This window comes from Myotis myotis, unplaced genomic scaffold, assembly GCF_014108235.1.
Source record: "Myotis myotis isolate mMyoMyo1 unplaced genomic scaffold, mMyoMyo1.p scaffold_m19_p_1, whole genome shotgun sequence".
In the NCBI taxonomy this organism is placed as follows: Eukaryota; Metazoa; Chordata; class Mammalia; order Chiroptera; family Vespertilionidae; genus Myotis; species Myotis myotis.
Window position 1 is genome coordinate 191,997,237 of NW_023416313.1, and position 20,095 is coordinate 192,017,331.

Below are 20,095 nucleotides of genomic sequence, written 5' to 3' on the forward strand. Positions count from 1 at the left end.
GTAATATTATAGCATTTATAATAGTCAGCATTTTAGATAAAAGAGGACAGGGCAGCTCCTAAGGAAAACAAAGGGATGCTGAGCCCTTTACAGATAGTAAATCATTATCCCTAGAATGAGGGTAGATTGTGCCTTCCTAGGATGAAAATGGATTTCTGTCCACAACTGCCATTGTAATGTACATTAGAAGAAGAAAAAACCCTTCAGACTAAGAAATTCATTATTAATGTGTAATATATCTCTTATACTCTTTATTGAACTATGGTCAGGGAAATGTGCAGCATCAGGGGGATCTGGTATTTGTTCCCAGGAATCTATCAATTCAAGTGAACAGCTAGCAGCCGGGAAGCTCTATGCTCACGGAGCGTGTGAAGGAAGACGTAGCACGCTCATCTGTCCTTACCCATGAGCAGCAGGGTCAGGCCGTTGAAGAGAGCGCCAACGTAAGTCAGGAGCCACATCAGGACTGCGAACTGAAAAGTGAGATGATTATCACAGCTTCTAAAACCGTGACAGGTAAGAGTCTCATTTCATTGACTTTTTAGATTCGAATTTGAGGCAAAATATATCATGATTTCAATAGGAAATGTAGGAGCACTTAAAGCTTGTCCCAGGATTACTGAAAGAGGGTCCTGTTTACTTTTCTCAGAACCCTTTCACTTGTTTCTGTGTGGATCCATGAGCTAAGAACGGATTTCACATTTTTAAATGCTCAAATAAAAATCAAAACAAGAATAACATTTTGCTATATATGAAAATGATATAAAATTCAATTTTCAGCATTCATAAAGTTTTATTGACTCAGTGGGCAACCTAGGGCAAGTGTTTTAGCCTCTCTGAGCCACAACACCCTCCCAACATCTGTAAGATAAGGGGGTTAGCCTGCATGAGCTCCATGGGACTGTACAGCTAGAAGTTTTCTGACTCTAGAATGTAATTTGCACTTGCATTTTATTCTCCAGGATGTGGGTGCTGGAAGCCAATTCCAGCATGACAGCAGGGCTGCATCTGGGAATGGCTGAAGGCATTTCCCCAAACCTGAATAGGATACATTAAATTGATTATTTGCTGCCAGACAGCTCAGGGCATCTTAATCTACATGCTACTGCCTCCTACTGGCCAAACACCTGAACAGCTATAGACTAATTCCCCCAATCTGACAATGCCTCTGTATAGGAAACCCTGACCCTTTGAAGTGTGTATCTCTGCCTCGCCTCAGGACAAATTGTGTTAATAAAAAGCATGGGGGTCCTGAGACGAGGAGATCTTACTTTCCTTTAAACGAGGCTCCTCTGACCCCCAAATGCCTTTCAAAATTATATTTTGTCTCTGGACTCCTATTTAATCTATGCACAGCCTTGTCCATATTTCCTGAACCCTTCTTAATGCTAGAACAAGAACCCCGGCATGTGGTTTTTGGTTTATTATATTACTAGAGGCCCAGTGCACAAAATTCGTGCACTGGGGGGGGGGGGGGCGCGTCCCTCAGCCCAGCCTGTGCCCTCTCACAGTCTGGGAGCCCTCGGGGGATGTCCAACTGACGGCTTAGGTCCGCTCTCCACAGGGAGTGGGCCTAACCTGTCAGCCGGACATCCTTAGCGCTGCTGCGGAGGTGGGAGAGGCTCCTGCTGCTGCGCTTGCCAGCTGTGAGCCCAGCTTCTGGCTGAACAGCGCTCCCCCTGTGGGAGCGCACTGACCACCAGGGTGCAGCTTCTGAGTTGAGCATCTGCCCCCTGGTGATCAGTGCATGTCATAGTGACCGATCGTTCAGCCATTGGGCCGAAACTGGCTCTCTGACATCCCCTGAGGGGTCCCAGATTCCGAGAGGGTGCAGGCCAGGCTGAGGGACCCCACCAGTGCACAATCGGGGCCAGGGAGGGATGTGGGAGGTTGGCCAGCCGGGGAGGGGCCGTGGGAGGGTTCCAGGGCGTGTCTGGCTTGTCTTGCTCAGTCCCCATCGGCTGGACCCCAACAGCAAGCTAACCTACCGGTTGGAGCCTCTGCCCCCTTGTGGTCATCTGACAATGCCTCTGTACAGGAAACCCACACATAGCGACTAGTCAACCAGTCGACTGTCTGCCCCCTGGTGGTCAGTGCACGTTATAGCGAGCATTTGAGCGGCCTTAGCATATCATTAGCATACTACGCTTTGATTGGTTGAACGGCCAACTGTACGACTGGACACTTAGCATAATTGGCTTTTATTATATAGGATACCTTCAGGGGAAAAGAACAAAACTCAAGACTGTCTAGTGAGCAGCTTAAGCAATCGTACTTTTAGGGAATCCACCAGGTCCTGGACGAGGAAGAGTCTCCTCAGTTCCTTAAGCGTGTTGTTCACGTAAAACTGCAGGCAGTCCGTGTACTTCTGAATCTGCTCCTGAGAAAGGGTGATCTCGAGCTCCAAGTAGGCCCTGCCAACAAACCATCCCCACAGAGCACTCATCAGAGGGAACCACCAAACAGCTAAGTTTTCCTTCTTTCACTCTGAGTGTGACAGCTGGGTTGTCCTGGGTTGGGGAGGGGGGGGGGTGCCAGCCAGTGGGCCCAATACTCAGTGCACTGGGGAACGGGAGAATCATGGCGCCTAGTGGGGCACTGTAACCACTTCTGTTTCCCAAAGACAGCATCATAATTGAGCAACTGTCCAAAATCAGCTCATTTTCTGAATTCTCTTGATATCCCTGGCCCACCAGGTAATTGTGAAAGTCCTCATGTCTTCTTGGCTGAGTGGACATGAATTATCTTTTAAAATAGTTGAAATATCTGAAAATCCTAGCTGCCAATTATTGTTTGTCATCTAAAACTCTTAAGATGGCATATTTAAATTCTGGAAAGTTCTTCCAAGATTTTATCTAGAGAGCTCGGAAAGCTCAAGTGAGCTGGGCCATATTAAAATGCTCATGGTTCTATTAAGAGAGGAACCTTTGTTTATTTTGTTCATTAGATTCCACATGTAAGTGAAATCATACACAAGCAAATAAAATAGAAACAGACTCAGCTATTGAAAATAGAATGACAACTGTCAGAGGGGAGAGGGTTGGGGGTCTGGGTAAAAAAGGTGAAGGGAGTAAGCAAAAAACAAAAAACAAAAAAACAACAACACAAAACACCTCATAGACACAGACAACAGTATGATGATTACAAGAGGGAACAGCGTGTGGGGGGAGGTAGAAAAGGGTAAAGCAGGATATATGGTGACAGAGGAGACTTGACTTTGGATGGTGAGCACACAATATAATAGATGGTGTATTACAGAAGTATACACTTGAAACCTATGTAATTTTACTAACCAATGTCACCCCAATAATCCAATACAAAAAGATAATCATGTACATAAAGATAAATACACGCACCAAAAGAGAGAGAGAGAAAGAGAGAGGTATCTTTAGTAACTGCATTTTTCATTTGTTAAAATGGTTATATTGAACTCTTGGGTAGATAAACCAAGCTCCTCAAATATATGCAAATCAGTGCATCTTCCTGTTTGTCCATGCTCCTCACAGAGGTCCACCCTCCCTCTCTCCACCCTCCTCTGCACTAAGACAGGCCATGTTGTCTAACCAGAGGATAGCCCCAGAGCACTTCCAGTGCCTACCTAACTCTGGGAATAGGGGTGAAGAGGAAAGCAGCATTTGGCTTGAGTTTTAGGACGTTTACTAGTATATGGAAATACTATGGTTTTCTTCCATTTGGGAAAAAATAATACTGGTAGTATGTTTTGATTCGAAATGTACTCTGAGTCAGATATTTCTTTAACTGATAAAAACAGAGGAAAATCCTGCATTTTAAAATGGTCTCCTAAAGGACAAAAAAGTAGTTGAGCAAATTGTAGTTAGGCTCTTGGTCCTATACTGGGTATTGGGAGAAATAAACCAAATGAAAGATAAGTTCCCCTTGTAACTTGACTGTCTTGGGGGCCAAGAAAGCAGGAGAAACCAGCTTCTCCTGAATGGCTGACAGCAAAGGTGGGGGCAGGGTGAGACTCTAAATGTGGAGTCTCTGGTCCCATGATACTCCACTTCACTCTTCCCACCTTTGGGATGGGAACTTGTGTAGCCAAATTATAGCCCCAAAGACACTTTAACTCTGCATTAGAAGAGGCCACATGCATCCCAAGAACAAGAATGCTCAGCCTGTAACTGGGTTTGACACTGAAGCCAGGAGCCAAAAGCTGGGAAGGGACATCTGATGCACAGCCTTTTCCCTTTTGTCAACAGACCCCATAACACAGTCATCCTTCTCCCTGTAAGAGCCTGGTGCACCGAGGTCTGGATTCAGCTGACTGGTGGGTGAGCCCGATAGGGGCGGAGGCATCCGGTGAATTACTGGGGCTGGCTGAGAAATCAATTCGGCAGCACCCACCTGTGTCATCCACGAGGCGAACTGTCCCTGCTTACAGGAGGTGAGGGCACCTGCGCTCTGGGGCCAGCACCAGACCAGGGGTGACTGACGGTCAGGGCTAAAAGTGCCCGAGCTCACAATCTAGAATCAGGAGATAAATTGGGGTGCGGGTGGATGGCATGTAGCCGGCAGTGCTAATATCTCCCTTCACTACATTTCCTATATTCTCCAAGTATATTGCCTTTTAAAAAATAATTTGTTCTTCAATATGCATTCCAATCAGATCTCCCTGGTATAAAAATGCAGATGAGGGAACATTGTAAAATTGTTCATGACCCTTGCACCCTCCAGAAGATCGGCCCTTTGGTATTAAACTTCTAGAGAGAGCCTAGAAGTGAAAATCTGAACACCTGGTCCTGGCCCTGTGCTCTGGACTGGCCCTGTGGCCTTGGGTGAGTCACTTTACTGCTTAGAACCTCAGTTTCTCTACTTGTAAGTAAGGACTATAATGCCCTGCCTTCTTCACAGAATTGGGAGGATTAATTGTTGAAACACTTTTAAAATGAGAAAACATTGTGTATGTATATATATATATGTGTGTATATATATATATCAAGAATTATGATTACTATTAGGAATAATTAAATATAAAATATTAATGTTAAATATAAATTTATATTATATAAGTAAATTTATGTTAAATTTAAATATTAAGTATTTAAACCCTGGCCAGTATGGCTCAGTTGGTTGGAACGTGGTCCCATGTACCCAAGGGTTGCGGGTTTGATTCCAGTCAGGGCACATAACCCAAGTTGCCGGTTCAGAGCGCATATGTCCATATTTCTCTGTCTCTCCCCCTCCCTTTCTCTCTCTCTGAAATCAATGGAAACATATATCCTCAGGTGAGGATTAAAAATAAATAAATATTACATACTTAATTGGTAATAATTAAAATATTAAAAATCAGTAAAACAATAGGTGTTAGAATAGAGACAATTGAGTTTGTTAAAGAAATTCACCAGAAACATCGGAGATTAGAAGAGAGGGTGTTAAACGTTACCCTTAAGAGGCCTGTTAGGTCTCAGGGAAACATGACCCAAAGCGCAGGGGAGTGAAACAGCGGCAGAGGGAAAGAGCCCGGGAGAGGCTGGGCCAGGGCCGGCCTGGCCGGGGCACTCACTTGAAAGGGTGGCCCTCGTCGGTTTTCTGCACGGCTTGTAAAACAGACTTGTAGATGCGGAAACTGATGGTGGCCGAGAGCACGGCGAGGGCCAGGTAGGCCACCACGCTCACCACGCTGAACTGGGTCAGGGAGAAGAGCAGCAGCAGGAAGCTCCCGAACACTATCCCCGTCTGCTTGATGTCCCGCCAGTACAGCAGGTCAATGGCTGTGGGAGACACAGAGCACACAGCACTTAACACGGGCAGGGCCGGGACGCCGCTGCGGCCCGCTGGCAAAGCCGTGGCTGCAGGTTCTCACCGGCCTTCGGATCCTAAACCCAAGTGAGGGGACATAGGGCTTTGCCCAGGGCGCTCACTGTCATTCCATTTTGCTTTGGAAGAATCTTTTCCAGCTCTGATAACGGCTCGTAAATTCATAGATATGAAAAGGCCGTGACTCTCCAGCGACCCTATCTCTAGGAACATATCTCACTGGGCTATGCCTTCTGCAGAGTGGCCCAAATTATATGACGTTGAAGCAAAACTGAAAATACATAAGACTTTGTGAAGAGCCTGTTCCCTTGCCCGGCCGGTGTGGCTCAGTGGTTCAGCGTCCATCGATGAACCAGGAGGTCATGGTTTGATTCCCCATCAGGGCACATGCCCAGGTTGTGGACTTGATCCCCACTAGGGGGCATGCAGGAGGCAGCCAACCAATGATTCTCATCAATGATGTTTCTCTCTCTCTCTTCCTCTCCCTTCCTCTCCGAAAGCAATAAAAAAATATTATTTTTAATAAAGAACCCGCTCCCTTGTTTTTGGGTGGCATTGATTGTGTGTATTTCGAGGCCCTGCTGACAATTTTACACCTCAGTGGTGGCCTGTGAGTGCACAGCAGTCACACAAGTGTTTCTGTGCTGAGAGGGAGGAACAGCAGTGGAAAGGGAGGGCCTGGCGAAGCGGTGCCTTCCGGAGAGGGGCGGCAGGCCCAGGAGATCCCAGCCTGCCTCCAACACTGAGGGGTAGCGGCTGTACGCGACCTGTGACTTAAAAATCTGAAATACACACTTTAAAATCCACATCACATCGATCATTCAGTTATTTCCCTCTTTCAATCTTTTTAGAAAAAAATTTAAATTCAAAATACTTTCAGATAGTACCTCATTTAAACCTTACAATAAACTTTATTAGATAGGTATCCAGTAGTCACCCCTTACCCATAGTTTTGATTTCCGGGGCCAACTGTGGTCCAGAAATATTAAGTGGAAATTTTCAGAAATAAACAACTCATAAAATTTTAAATGTATGCCATTCTGAGTCAAGTGATGAAATCGCAAGCCCTTGTGCTCTGTCCCACCCAGTATGTGAATCCTCCTTTCGTCCAGCGAATCCACACTGTTCATGCTCCAAACCTGTTAGTCATTAGTAGTTTCTACATTATCAGATGGACTGTGGGGGTATCACAGTGCTTGTGTTCAAGTAACCCTGTTTTACTTACTAATGACCCCAAAGCCATTCACATAGCTTTTATTACAGTATATTGTTATAACTGTCCTATTTTATTATGTTATTGTTGTTAATCTCTTACTGTACCAAATTTATAAATTAAACTTTATCATAGGAATGTATATTTAGGAAAAACATAATACACAGAGTTCAGTACTATCCAAGGTTTCAGGCACCCATGGAAGTCTAGAGATGTATCCCCCACAGATAAGGGGGACTGCTATATAACAGGTGAGGAAGGTAAAAGTTGAGAAACTTGTCTACTGACTAGTTAAGAGGAAAAGCAAGATCAAAACCTAAGTGTGAGGCTTCTTTTCCAAAACAAAACAGTTGTATCTCTCACATATTTGGTTATATATTAAATGTCCCCAAAAGTCTGCAAAATTAATTTAGGCAACCTGATTATGTTTAAATCTGTTTCTAGAGTTAGGTATTTAAAATAACATTTTTTTTTTTAAGTGAAAGTGACTCATCAGCAGTAAATAGTCATTGGTTATCTATTTACCTAGTAATTGCAGGAATGAAAATATAAAATTTTGTTCCTGCTTTTAAGAATCTAGCCTGGCCGGTGTAGCTCAGTGGTTGACCATCAACATATGAACCAAGAGGTCACAGTTTGATTCCCAGTCAGGGCACATGCTCAGGTTGCAGGCTCAGTCCCCAGTAGGGGGCGTGCTGGAGGCAGCCGATCAATGATTCTCTCTCATCATTGATGTTTCTATCTTTCCCTCTTTCTTTCTCTCTCCCTCTCTGAAATCAATAAAAATATATTTTAAAAAAAGAATCTAGCTGGGAAGATTGGACATTCACTTAAAAATGTATCAGTGCCAGTGTATCTTGTGTTGTTGGAGGTGGTAAAAGGTGATTTCAAGGAAGGGATAGTACTGGGACTGATGACAGTGGACCTGGGATGGTTTGCGAACGTGGGAGCAATTTGTTGAGAAGATGGGGTGGATAAAGGGAAATATTATGAGGGATTCGTTGACAAGAACGGTGACTAATTAGCTGTGGGAGAAAGGAGGAAGAGCTAATTAAGGGTGAAAGCCACATTTCCAAGCTGGGTGAGTGAGGGATTAATGTCACCGACAAAAGCAGGAAATCCGAGGGTGAGCTGGTTTGAGGAAAAGCGGACACTTGGTTTTAAACCTCTGGGTTCCGACATGATGACACCAACGCAGGGTATTTTGGCATAGCCGGGGGCAGAGATGGAATAGGGATCAGGGATGAGTTGAGACTGACAATTACACGCCATACGCATTACTTTTTTTAAAGCTTGGAAATTAAATGATTTTTCCTAGGATTTGTTAGAGTATTTGTGAGTTAAATGCCAGTAATATCATATTCCAATGCTATTCAGATGAAGGTATGCAGTAGGCACTTGGAAATGCAGGACTGAAGTTTAGTAAAAAGGACTGAACACTTATATTTGGCTGCAGTCTGAGTGGAAATGATGATCGAAGTCATGAGTAGAGAAAACCTCCAAGAGAGGAGAGACTAAGGGATGCAATTGTGGTTGAGTAGGTGCTGGGAAATTCAAAGTAATAAAGAAGATGGTAAATAGAATGGTAGTTTGAGGAGTCGTAGCAACAAGTTAACCTTGAGGTTGAGTGAAACCTGGAAATGTTAGTGGAGAGGGCAGGCGGGGGCAACGGACATGTGTTGAGGTGGAAAGGGAATAACGAAGTGGCTGGAGGCAGATTTGAGTCCTGAGGTCTTCCTGAGACTGCGGCGACTGGGATAGGACTTGAAGAGACCAGGAAAAGTCAAAGACCTGTGTTATTCACTGCAGTTGTGGGGAGCCAAGGTGGCTACTGAGTGAAATGTGGCTGGTCCATTTGGAAAAACTGTGTATCCAATTTCAGGCTTAGTCCAGAAAAGGATGTAAATAAAGTATCTCATTAATGCTGTTCATATTGATTTTTTTGATGTTGAGAGGCTAATCCTCTGGGTATGTTGGATTAGATAAAATATATTATCAAAATTAATTTTATCTGTTTCTTTTTTAATATAACTAGAATATTTCAAATTACTTATGTGTCTTGTTAGCTGAACAGCCCTGATCTAGAAAAATATAGTAAAGATTCCAAAAGAAATGGATGAAAGGACTGCCAGAAAGTAAAGAGGGTCTGGTTCAAGTGGAGGATCTCTAGAGCAGTGATGGCGAACCTTTTGAGCTCGGCGTGTCAGCATTTTGAAAAACCCTAACTTAACTCTGGTGCCGTGTCACATATAGAAGTTTTTTTGATATTTGAAACCATAGTAAAACAAAGATTTATATTTTTGATATTTATTTCATATATTTAAATGCCATTTAACAAAGAAAAATCAACCAAAAAAATGAGTACGCGTGTCACCTCTGACACGTGTGTCATAGGTTCGCCATCACTGCTCTAAAGGGTCCAGTCAGCAAAGTTCGAGACTGGTGTTCTGAGCAGCAGGCGGTGGAGCTGAGCCAGGGCTCTGAACTGGCACAAGGAGCATGGTTAGAGGAGCTGAAGATCCAAGAGGACAGAATTGGAATGAACACCCTGGGCCCGGGCTGGGAATGAGAGGCAGTGAAGACCATTGGGCGGATGGGCTGGGACAGCTGTGGGCAAACTACAGCCCGCGGGCCGGATCCGGCCCGTTTGAAATGAATAAAACTAAAAAAAAAAAAGACCGAACCCTTTTATGTAATGATGTTTACTTTGAATTTATATTAGTTCACACAAACACTCCATCCATGCTTTTGTTCCGGTCCGGTCCAGTTTAAGAACCCATTGTGGCCCTCGAGTCAAAAAGTTTGCCCACCCCTGGGCTGGGAGAATGGCAATGGCTGTGTGTTGTCAGAGTGCTGGCAAATGGCCCGAAGCTCCGATGATTCAGCGGGAAGGGTAGGAAGTGATGGGGTGTGATCAGAGAAGAGAATTTCTGTGTTCCCAGTCTGCTGTGCAAATGCCAAGTTTTCACATTTTAATTTTGCTTACGGTGATGTAAGCTTGTGTAGGAAGCTTTATCGCACCCAATCCAGAAAAATGGATATTTGAATACAATTTCCTTAGAACCTACGTTCAAAAACTACCAATAACTCTGTAACTGCAATAAATTACCCAAAGTCGTCATTGGGTCCAACAAAGTATAGGTAGCTTTTCTCTTCTTTCAATATCCTCCTAATGTAGAAAGGCCAGATGAGAGGTTGTACACCAGAGTACACATTCACTAGGCATGCTCACCAACACAGGCAAATTACTGTATTGTTTTGCCAATTGTGAGAATTACGAGTTACTTTGCCAAGAACCATATGGCTTTGGAATAAGAGATCAGTGTGTCCTATCAACCTGATAAATGGACTGGGTTCGGTGATCTCATCTCAGTCCCCAAACCACAGGTGGGGGCACACCTCAGCCTGCCTGGGGCTGACTTAGTGCTAATTCACCTCAAGGGTGAACTGGCAAATTTGAAATACTGAAATCAGTGCTACCCGCACTTCCATAATCCAAGCAAGAACAGAAGAGGAAAATAGAAGTGATCCAAGGTTTTAACTAATAGCTAAATGGAAATAAAATGCTATGTCAAATTTCTAGAAAACAGTCCTTTGATGCAGTCCAAAATTTTTTGGTTTGTGAAACTATTATAAATGTATTCCATTATGACCTAATAGTGGTTGCAGTACTCAGAAAATTTATTAAAAATGTAGGAAGTAAGAAGACAGTGGTGCAGATATTCAAATTTCATTTAGAAGGCAAAATGTGGAATAAGGGAATAATATGAACTGGCAATAAACTGTGCACAAGTATCTGCATTATTGCACCATATTCCCAAATATATTTATTTATATTCCATCTTGGTCCAAAAAAGATTACAGGTAGCATTGCATCCCTTGCTGTGAGAAGTTAATGCTACTTAAAAAAATTTTTTTTAAATTGATTTCTTTCTAGAGAGAGAGAAAGGGAGAGGGAAAGCGACCAAGAGAGAAACATCAATGTGAGAGAGAAACATTGATTCATTGTCTCCCATACACACCCCGACCAGGGTCATGTCCCTGGACTAGGAATCAACTGGGAATCGAACCTCAAATTGAACTAGTGACCTTTCAATGCACTAGAAGATGCTTAACCAACTGAGCCATACTGGCCGGGCAGTTAATGCTATTTTTAAAAGGCCAAGTGAGGAAATCCTATTCATAGGTAATATCAGCATTTCAATTAAAGGCTTGTTGAAAATGACATGCTCTTGACTTTTACTTTTTATTTTAGCAAGCTTCCAATAATTGGTTATGATAACTGACTACCTTCTAAAAGGGATTAGAAGGCTATAAAAACCTCAGTTCTTTACAACCCAGTGTCCAAAGCAGTATAGAAAAGCCAGTTTCTCTGATGCTCATGAGGCAAACAAAATACCATCCCTAAAAGTTAACCAGAAGAAACAGTAACTTTCCCTACTTGAACTTTCCTTTATTTTGCTATCAAACTGGAGAAACATAATGGAAATAGATGCATAAAAATACTTTCAACATACACAGAGACCTTCAAAGATGACATCTTCCAGTCAACAAATTCATGAGCTTCCTCTGCCTTGAAAAGTCTCTCACGTAAATTAAAACTTTAACTGGTACTTCAGGCGCCCTGAGCCCAGAGAGGAAACTTCTGGAAGGGTCTTTTGCTAATAAAACACCTGCAATGGTTCCATTTCTCAGGCCCTTGCTTCACAGCTCCAAATGCAGCCGAGAGAGCGTCAAGAGAAAAATGGCAGCACTGTTTCCAGAGGTTTAAATCATTCTGTAGATGTTCTGAAAGGGGAGAGACACTAAGCCTGGTGCTCTGTGCAGACAGTAAAAGACACAGCATGTCACGCACACGGGTGATCCTCTACGTGAGCTTTGGTGGAACAACGGAGAATGAAGGATTTGATGAGCAAAGCCACAGCCAGCAACGATGTCTGGTATTTTAATTCCACGGGAGACAAAAGCAAACACATTCTTCTAATGACTACCCTTCAGAAACATCAACTGCTTTCATGTTTCTGTGAATTTTGTGAAGCAGCTGAATGTGGTTCTGTTTGCTAGTTCTAAGCACCAGGACCACATTCTCCCCTTGTGACAAAGGTAACACAATGCTTAGGCCCATTGTCATGGTGATGGGTGGGCCTGGCTAAGAAGTGAAACGGCAGGGCCTAGTATTTAAGACAGTATGGCCTGCTCCTCCTGCTAAAACTCCAGCAAATGGGCTCCTTTAGAGGAGTCTCCAAGGGCAGCTGGCATCAAAGGCAGAGATGGCCATATGGAGAGAAAACGAGACTTTGGGCACATGATCGTGGAGGGAGGCACCCAGAAAGATTTGCGAGGTATTGAGCAATGAATGTCTTCGTGTGCTTTTCTTTCTTTAAGCTTCCTGGCCATATCAAAATACAAAACTGTTCATTTGGTGGGTGGTCATCAGTCATAACTAGTCCCAAAATCTTAAGTCTGGGCCACACCCTAAAAAACCAGCGTTGTATTAGAATAGAAAGGAACCTCGGAGGTAGACAGCTGTTGGTTCTTTATAAAAATAAATGAGTAAATTTAAAAATTTTGACCAATACCATAATAATAACAATATTTCTTGAACTAGAAAGATATAAGGATAAGGAATCATTTCTCTTTGTGCTCCCGTTCTGTTCAATAAAATGTTATGTCCTTCCCGACCCCTATTACCACTAGATTTGCTCTGCGGAGTGATGAAATGTACCTGAGACAAGACATACAGTATAACCGCCGTGAAACGAGTGGAACTCCAATAAATTCTAAACATTCAAACCTGTGATGGTTGTACTTTTCACTTGTTCATAAAGAATGCCAGTTTGGGCAAAGGCCTTGTAAGTGATGCTTGAATTATTTTCCTCCCCCCGTGGCAATAATGAAAATAAAAAAGAACTTAAGGATTTGATTGCATGAAAATTATAGCTTTGCTCAGCTTTAACTTAAAAATATAGCTCAAGTTTATTTGGAGGAAATAGAAGTCTATATTTCTACGTTCTAAAACTCCTAATAATGTTATCTTATTTAAAATATATGCCGTACATTTGAAATACAATTGTAATTATCAAGATTTTTAATGTAGTTATTATTATTAATTGTCACTTTGGCAGACGATGGCTTTTAAAGACTTATTAATGTCAAATTCTTAACTTTTAAAGTGTGAGCTTATTAATAAGGCAACTGTGTTTCTTTGAATGTTTGTGTGTACTTTTGTAAGCACTGGAAAGGTGACAGTATGTAAATATTAATACATGACCAGATATGCACATAACTTAGGACAGCGTGTTGAGAAGGATGGGAAATGTGTTGGTGACATACATTTAATTATTTCAAAAAGAAAAGTGATAGTCTGAAAATGATCCAACCATGTATGCTAGCTTTCGTTTGCTGGATTCAGTGGATTTTAGAACTTGATTCTATCATAAGCTAATTTAAAATATATCGATTACAGATTCTGGTCTCAAATATATTAACAAGTCTAAAGATAAAAAAGAATTGAGTAATAATACCATTTTGAATATAAGAAGAAATTAGGAGGAAAGCATGGAGGGGATAGGGAGACGAGAGAGAGAATACTTTTAAAAATGATGAAGTATTAACATTCGTTAACTGTAGGTGGTAGGACTTTGGGTGACTTGCGACTTTCATTTGACCTCTCTTCGTACAAATGGGAATTGTCATAATGTGCATGTACCACTTTTAGAAGAACAATAAAGCCTTTCTTCTCTCCCCAAACTTTGAGACATTTCCTCATAAAGATTCTCTTGAAAATGATAACATAATGCAAAAAATACTTTTATTTTTCGATGGAGTAATAACTACCTACATTTGGTGTGTTGGTGTGTTATGTGTATAATGAGGCTTTTCTTTCATTAAAAAAAAACCCCTTAACTCCTTGCTAAGCCAGTTTTCCCATTGGATCTCATTAGAATCTGCAGAGAGGGAGTTTGCAAATGTAATTATTTATGTTGTAATAGTTGTACAGTATTATCCTGCTCTAGCTGGTTTGGCTCGGTGGATAGAGCATCGGCCTGCAAACTGAAGGGTCCCAGGTTTGATTCCGGTCAAGGGCACATGCCTGGTTTGCGGACTCGATCCCCAGTGTGGGGCATGCAGGAGGCAGCCGATCAATTATTCTCTCTCATCATTGATGTTTCTATCTCTCTCCCCCTCTCCCTTCCTCTCTGAAATCAATAAAAATATTTAAAAAATAATTGTACAGTATCCTAATAATATTGAATCCAAATAAAATGCTATATTTGATGGAAGGTGATATTGGTCTGCCTTTATGTTTTTAAAATTGCCTTTACTAAAGATATGTAACAAGAGCTTAGGACAGTGATTGGAACATAGATAATACTGATGGAAAATTTAGGATGATGAATTTATAATGATGGTGATGATGACAAAAATGGCATGAACTGGTTAAGACCACTGCCTTGCTGATGAATTTTGCTGTTTGTAAAGAGAGAACCTATGTGAAAATATCCCAGAAGAGGTAAGTGAGAGTTCACTCTCTGTAACTCAGCACTAGTAAAAGAGGTGGTGAGTGCTGAGATGGGAAGAGTTCTAGATTTGAAGCCAACCGTCACCTCTTCACTACTCAACATACCACTTATCAAAAAACCTTGGGCAAGTCACTTAACCTCTTTGAGGCTCTTAATGTCAAAAAGTAAACTGAAAAATCTCAAATAAGAAGACATTTGACAAATGAAAACTATGTAAATGTGAGGGGTTATTAAATCCGCACAATCACCATTACCTAGATAATTCATATTTTTAGAAAAACCAATGAGGAAAAAGGCATTGAGGCAGATAGTAGGGCAGTGAGAAGAGGGGAGCCTAGGTTTAAATCCAGCTTCTGGAATTACTAGCTGTGTGCCTTGGTAGAAGGCTCAGTTGAAAACCTGTAAAATGGGATAGTAATAAAATTTACATGTCATACGTAACACATATGATTTGTGAGGATTAAAGGCAATGATGCAAGTAAAGTGCTCAGTAAATGGGCCCAATAAATAACTAATGATGTTGTTGTCTTTAAGATTACTGTGTATATCGCCCAGCTGGTGTGGCTCAGTGGTTGAGCATTGACATATGAACCAGGAGGTTGAGGTTTGATTCCCAATCAGGGCATATGCCTGGGTTGTGGGCTCCATTCCCAGTGTGGGGTGGCGCAGTAGGCAGCCAATCAATGATTCTCTCTCATCATTGACATTTCTATCTTTCTCTCTTTCCCTTCCCCTCTGAAAAAAGAAAAAGAAAAAAAAAAAAGGATTACCGTATACATAGGTGTTTTATTAGCTTATTGTTTTATTGTCATTTCATTTTCACTGAGTAGAATCAGCTTTGATTTATTAACCAATGCTGGGTATTAGTATCATTTAAAAAAACTGTGTAGCTTAGTATAATGTAGACTTTTAATCTCTTTAAATGTTCTTATCTATGACTGAAATCTTATGTATTAATAAAATAAATATAAGGTTCCTTTTGCATGTGTTGTAGAGTTCTTATGATACAGTGTGTTGGTTTCAGTAGAGTCTTCATGTGATAGACAATGGGCTGCGATTTCTCTATGGAAGGTTTAATAACACAGAAGAAAACCTGAAGCTCACTTTAAAAAAAATATATATTTTTATTGATTTCAGAGAGGAAGGGAGAGGGAGGGAGAGAGGGAAACATCAATGATGAGAGAGAATCATTGATTGGCTGCCTCCTGCACACCCCCACTGGGGATCGAGCCCGAAACCCGGGCATGTGCTCTTGATTGGAATGGAACCTGGTACCCTTCAGTCCACAGGCCGACGCTCTATCCACTGAGCCAAACCGGCTAGGGCTCACCTTCTTTATTCCCTTTTCCAATAAAAACTTTCTCCTTGGAATAGTTCTGGAGGACATTATCAACAATGTCACATGGCCTTCTTTTAACTGTCTTCTTAGCTGCTTCTCGATCACACCCACTTCAGCATTTGCATACCAGACCTTGTTCTGCTGGCCTATGGACTGGGCTCAATAAGTATTATTAAACGCCAGTAGCTTCAAACCTGACTACGCACTAAACTCACCTGAGGAGCTTTTAAAAAATATTGATGCCTGGCCCAATTGATTCAGAACCTCTGGGGGTACAGGCATACTTGGAGTTTTTGTGTGTGTGTGTTTTTAAAAATATATTTTATTGATTTTAGAGAGGAAGGGAGAGAGATAGAAACATCAATGATGAGAGAGAATCATTGATCGGCTGTTCCCCCCCCCCCCCCACACACACACACTGGGGATCAAGCCCACAACCTAGGCATGGGCCGATCCCTTGGCCGGAATCGAACCTGGGACCCTTCAGCCCGCAGGCCAACGCTCTATCCATTGAGCCAAACCAGCCAGGGCCTTTGTGTTTTTTAAAGCTCTCTAGGTGATACTAATGTGCAGCCAGGGTTAATAGAAATTGTTTTTGATAATGGAGCTAAAATGCAGAAAATACACTGAAAATGCTAAAAAACAACAACAGCCCCTTATTGTAGATTTAGTTTAAATGAAAAGTTGTCCTATTGGGGAGAAAAGGAATATTTACTTCTTGCCATTTCTCTTTTATGTACACCCACCTAGTTATTAGTCAATTTTCATCAATCTTTAAGATAATAGCTTTGTTCTGTTTGACAAAAGGAAATCAATGGTACTAAAGTCTACCAAAGGTCACTGTGTCCAGAAGACCCTCAATGATCTTGCATTAATCTTCACAAGTTGCTATATATTGGAAATGAAAATGATTTTTTTCAATGGGGAAGTAATGGCATTTTGTGTCATTTTGTGATTATAAATGTCCATGCATTTTAATCATCCTACCCCCTTATGAGGTCAACTGAGCCAAATATATAGGATTATGATACATATAAGATAAAATATAAGAAATAATGTTTTATATTTTATACAAATAAAACAAAATCTGCCACCTTTTGGTATCTACTTTTGGTAAGAATAGAAGAATCCCATAATCATAGTGTAAAAACCAACTCTGTTCTGTCTTTATGTCCAACTCAACTTGATATTATATCAAGCCATAGCTGGCTGTTGACTGTGTATATCAAACAAATTGGATGAATCTAAACACATAACAAGAATGAAATATTATCAAGAATTTTGTATAAATTCTGCCTTCTGTATACAACATATGCTATTCCATAGCATTGTCATCATTCTCTAAAATTATACTCTTGAATTGCCATACATTTCTTTATGTCCTGGCTTTCAAATGTATTAGGTCCATTTATTTACTTTTGACAGTTGTATTTCCAATAGGCCCACCCACACAATTTGAACTTGACTGTATGTATTTTGTCATTGCCACCCAACCGACAAAATCAGAAGCAGAGCAATTGTCTTCTTAATTCTAAGGTTCGTGTTTACTTTTTCTTTGCCTAAAAAAATCTACCAAAGAAAACCCCCACAGGGCATTAAAGATGAAAAGATATCCTATTCTTTCTGTGAGAGAAAATTACAAGGGGAAGATGCCAGTTTTTGGTGTTTTTTTTTAAACCCACAAAACCCAGCTTCTGCTCCAGAGTATTCTTGGTCCCCCAAGGGACGCTACAGCCCTGCAGGTTAAGTCAAATGCACCTTCTTCAGAACCATATTTGTTAAATATTAAACGACACTTCATCTTACAAACACCCCAAGGTTTCTACACATAATTCATTCTTGCAAATGATCTCCATCTCCTCCTATTCTCAAACTGAGCAAGGTGAAGGAGGGCATCTTAATGTAACAAAGGAGAGATGGATGTGTGAAGTATGAGGCTGAATAAAAATGGCTGAAAAGCAATCCAAGCGAGGCTGGAGGGTGGCCACACCCAGTGCTAACATGGACTGTTTCAAAATAAATCTGTTCTACCAGAGGGAAACCAGCAGTGCTTTTTATTCCCCTCTACTTGTTCCACAGACACCGATTATTAATAAATAGTAGTTAGCAGTTACCCGCATGACAGACACAAAAAACCCCTGAAATATTTCCAGGTGAACCCTCCTAATATGTGGCTACGCCATCACATCTTCAGGATTTGGAGAACTAGTCTGCATGCCCAGTCTCCTTTGTGTGACCACAAATAACAACCCTGAAATGGGTGTGTCCCACTTAACAGAATGCACTAGTGCCCACTCGGTTAATGGTTCTACCAGGAGGTTGCCACCTTTCTGCAGAAATGAAATACAGTGGGATGCATGGAACAATAAGAAAGCATTTTAACTCGGGGATGAGGAGGGATTAAACAAGTACTGAATGGTCAACGGATCCCAAAGAGCTCCCAGAGGAGGCACAGGATGCATTTTAAAAAATACTAGCTTGACAACAAGAAAACAAAAAGGGTGGCGGTGGGAGGGAAAATAAACAAATGGGGGAAAGAAAAAACATCAAACACTATCCATTTTGATTTTTGACATAACAAGTTTACTCCCCCCAACAGAAAGCTCTGGGGGATAAAGCATGCAGAGGTCCCACAGGTGAAATGATGCACAATGGCCGAGTCCGGGTCCCGGGCTCCCGTGCGCCGCAGGCATGCATTACTGAAATAAAGAGAATACCCTGACTTTTCCAGTTGCTCCACACACAGTCCATCTTGGTGGAATCGGCAGTGGCCTGCATCGTGCGGGCTCTGGGGGCTCGCCGTTGCTGTCCTGGGGGCGGGGAGCGGGCACTCCGGCGTCAGCGGCCCGGGCTGCAGCGCTGGGCTCGCGGTGGCCGCGCGGCTGCAGACAGACTGAGGCTGCACCAGCCGGCGCTGCGCTGCGAGGGGCGGGCGGGGCGCGGGCACCGCAGTCTCAGCCGCAGCGAATCAGCGCAGCGCAGCGCGCCCCGGAGCTGGGAGCTGCCGGCGCGCTGGGCTCGGGGATGCGGGCGGGCGCCCCAACGTGGGAGCTCGGGCTCGGTCACCCAGGGGGTGCTGCCCTGGAGACGGTTGAAGAGCGCAATTGTGGACCGGGCGTGGGAGGTTTTGAGAAGGGGGAAAGGACCCAGGGTAAGGATGAGCGTAGAGGACTAGGGCTGTTCCTAGGAGTTCCAGACTGGCTGGGGGCATATTCTAGAAATTTCTTAGAAATCCAAGAAACCTGTTGGATAAGATGTAGCCGATGGCAGTACAAACATCAGGCTTTCAGCATAATGTCCCCTAATTGTCACCATGGCTCAACAGCCTCTCTCTCCCCCAAATGTTTACATTCTGGCCATGCTTTATGTTAATTGCTTGCCATCTTCCCTTATCCTATCCCCTCGCTCTTTTGGCATATTCCAGCGCCATCCAAAATCCTTTTGGCAAGCCTCAGTCACTGTAAAGAAATGCCACTGCTCTGTCCCCGAGGGCTTGTTTCTCCTGCTGCCTTCTGCAGCTCTGTGTGTGGGCTGAATGAACAAATACCTATCAGAATGCAGTGCCTGTCCGCACCAGATCAAAGCCCTGGGGCTCTGGACACGGAGTTGGTGGTCACTGCAGCGGCACTCCAGTTGTGGGGACATCCAAATGGAACTCAAGGAAGCAAACGCATTCTGCCTCAGTAACATCATCTTTGAGGTTGAGTGTTGGGGGGCCACTGGAGGGGGGATGGTGTGTATAACTTGGTTGATAGTCGGTTTCCAAGCCCAGTGAGCAACGGCGTTAGGAGGCCCTAGTTACAATGCAGATGTCAGTGGCAGAAGCAGAACAGTGAGTGGTGACCTACTGAAATCCGTTACCAGATTATTCACCAAGGCCTGGAGAGAACGGACAGGGGATAGGTATGTTTTCCACGAGGACAAGTCAGAAATAGCACACAGAAAAAGGAGTGGCATTTGGGCATTCTGGGAAGGAAAGCCCCGGCGGAGGGAGCGTTGAGGAGAAAGACCACAGCACGAGGACAGAGGATGCCTCGGGGACCACAGCGACATGCAGAAGGAAGAGTTCCCACTTCGTTTGTTGTAACACGGCCCATTCATTATTCGGAATTCTCTCTCTCTGGGAGAAGTGAAGCCTTTGGGGTTCTTCCACAGTTGCCATTCCTTCCCAGACCCAAATCTACATTTGGGTGTCCTGTACCAGTAACCTCAAGGTTATGCTTGTAGATCAGATTTATCGTT

At 42.8% G+C, this 20,095-nt stretch overlaps 1 protein-coding gene across 2 annotated transcripts in view; it reads right to left on the bottom strand.

Moving 5' to 3' along the window:
- RTN1 (reticulon 1) overlaps positions 1–20,095 on the bottom strand; it is a 184,885-nt gene that overhangs the window by 2,891 nt on the left and 161,899 nt on the right. The window contains exons 1-4 of one of the 2 annotated variants that reach the window (XM_036309037.1): positions 18,571–18,779; positions 5,525–5,732; positions 2,276–2,414; positions 404–473 (exon numbers count right to left, since the gene is read on the bottom strand). In XM_036309037.1, the coding sequence (XP_036164930.1) occupies positions 404–473; positions 2,276–2,414; positions 5,525–5,732; positions 18,571–18,631 (478 nt within the window). In that variant the 5' untranslated portion in view covers positions 18,632–18,779. Of the gene's footprint in view, positions 1–403; positions 474–2,275; positions 2,415–5,524; positions 5,733–18,570; positions 18,780–20,095 lie in introns of those variants that run through there. The other variant, XM_036309028.1, reaches the window with a different exon arrangement.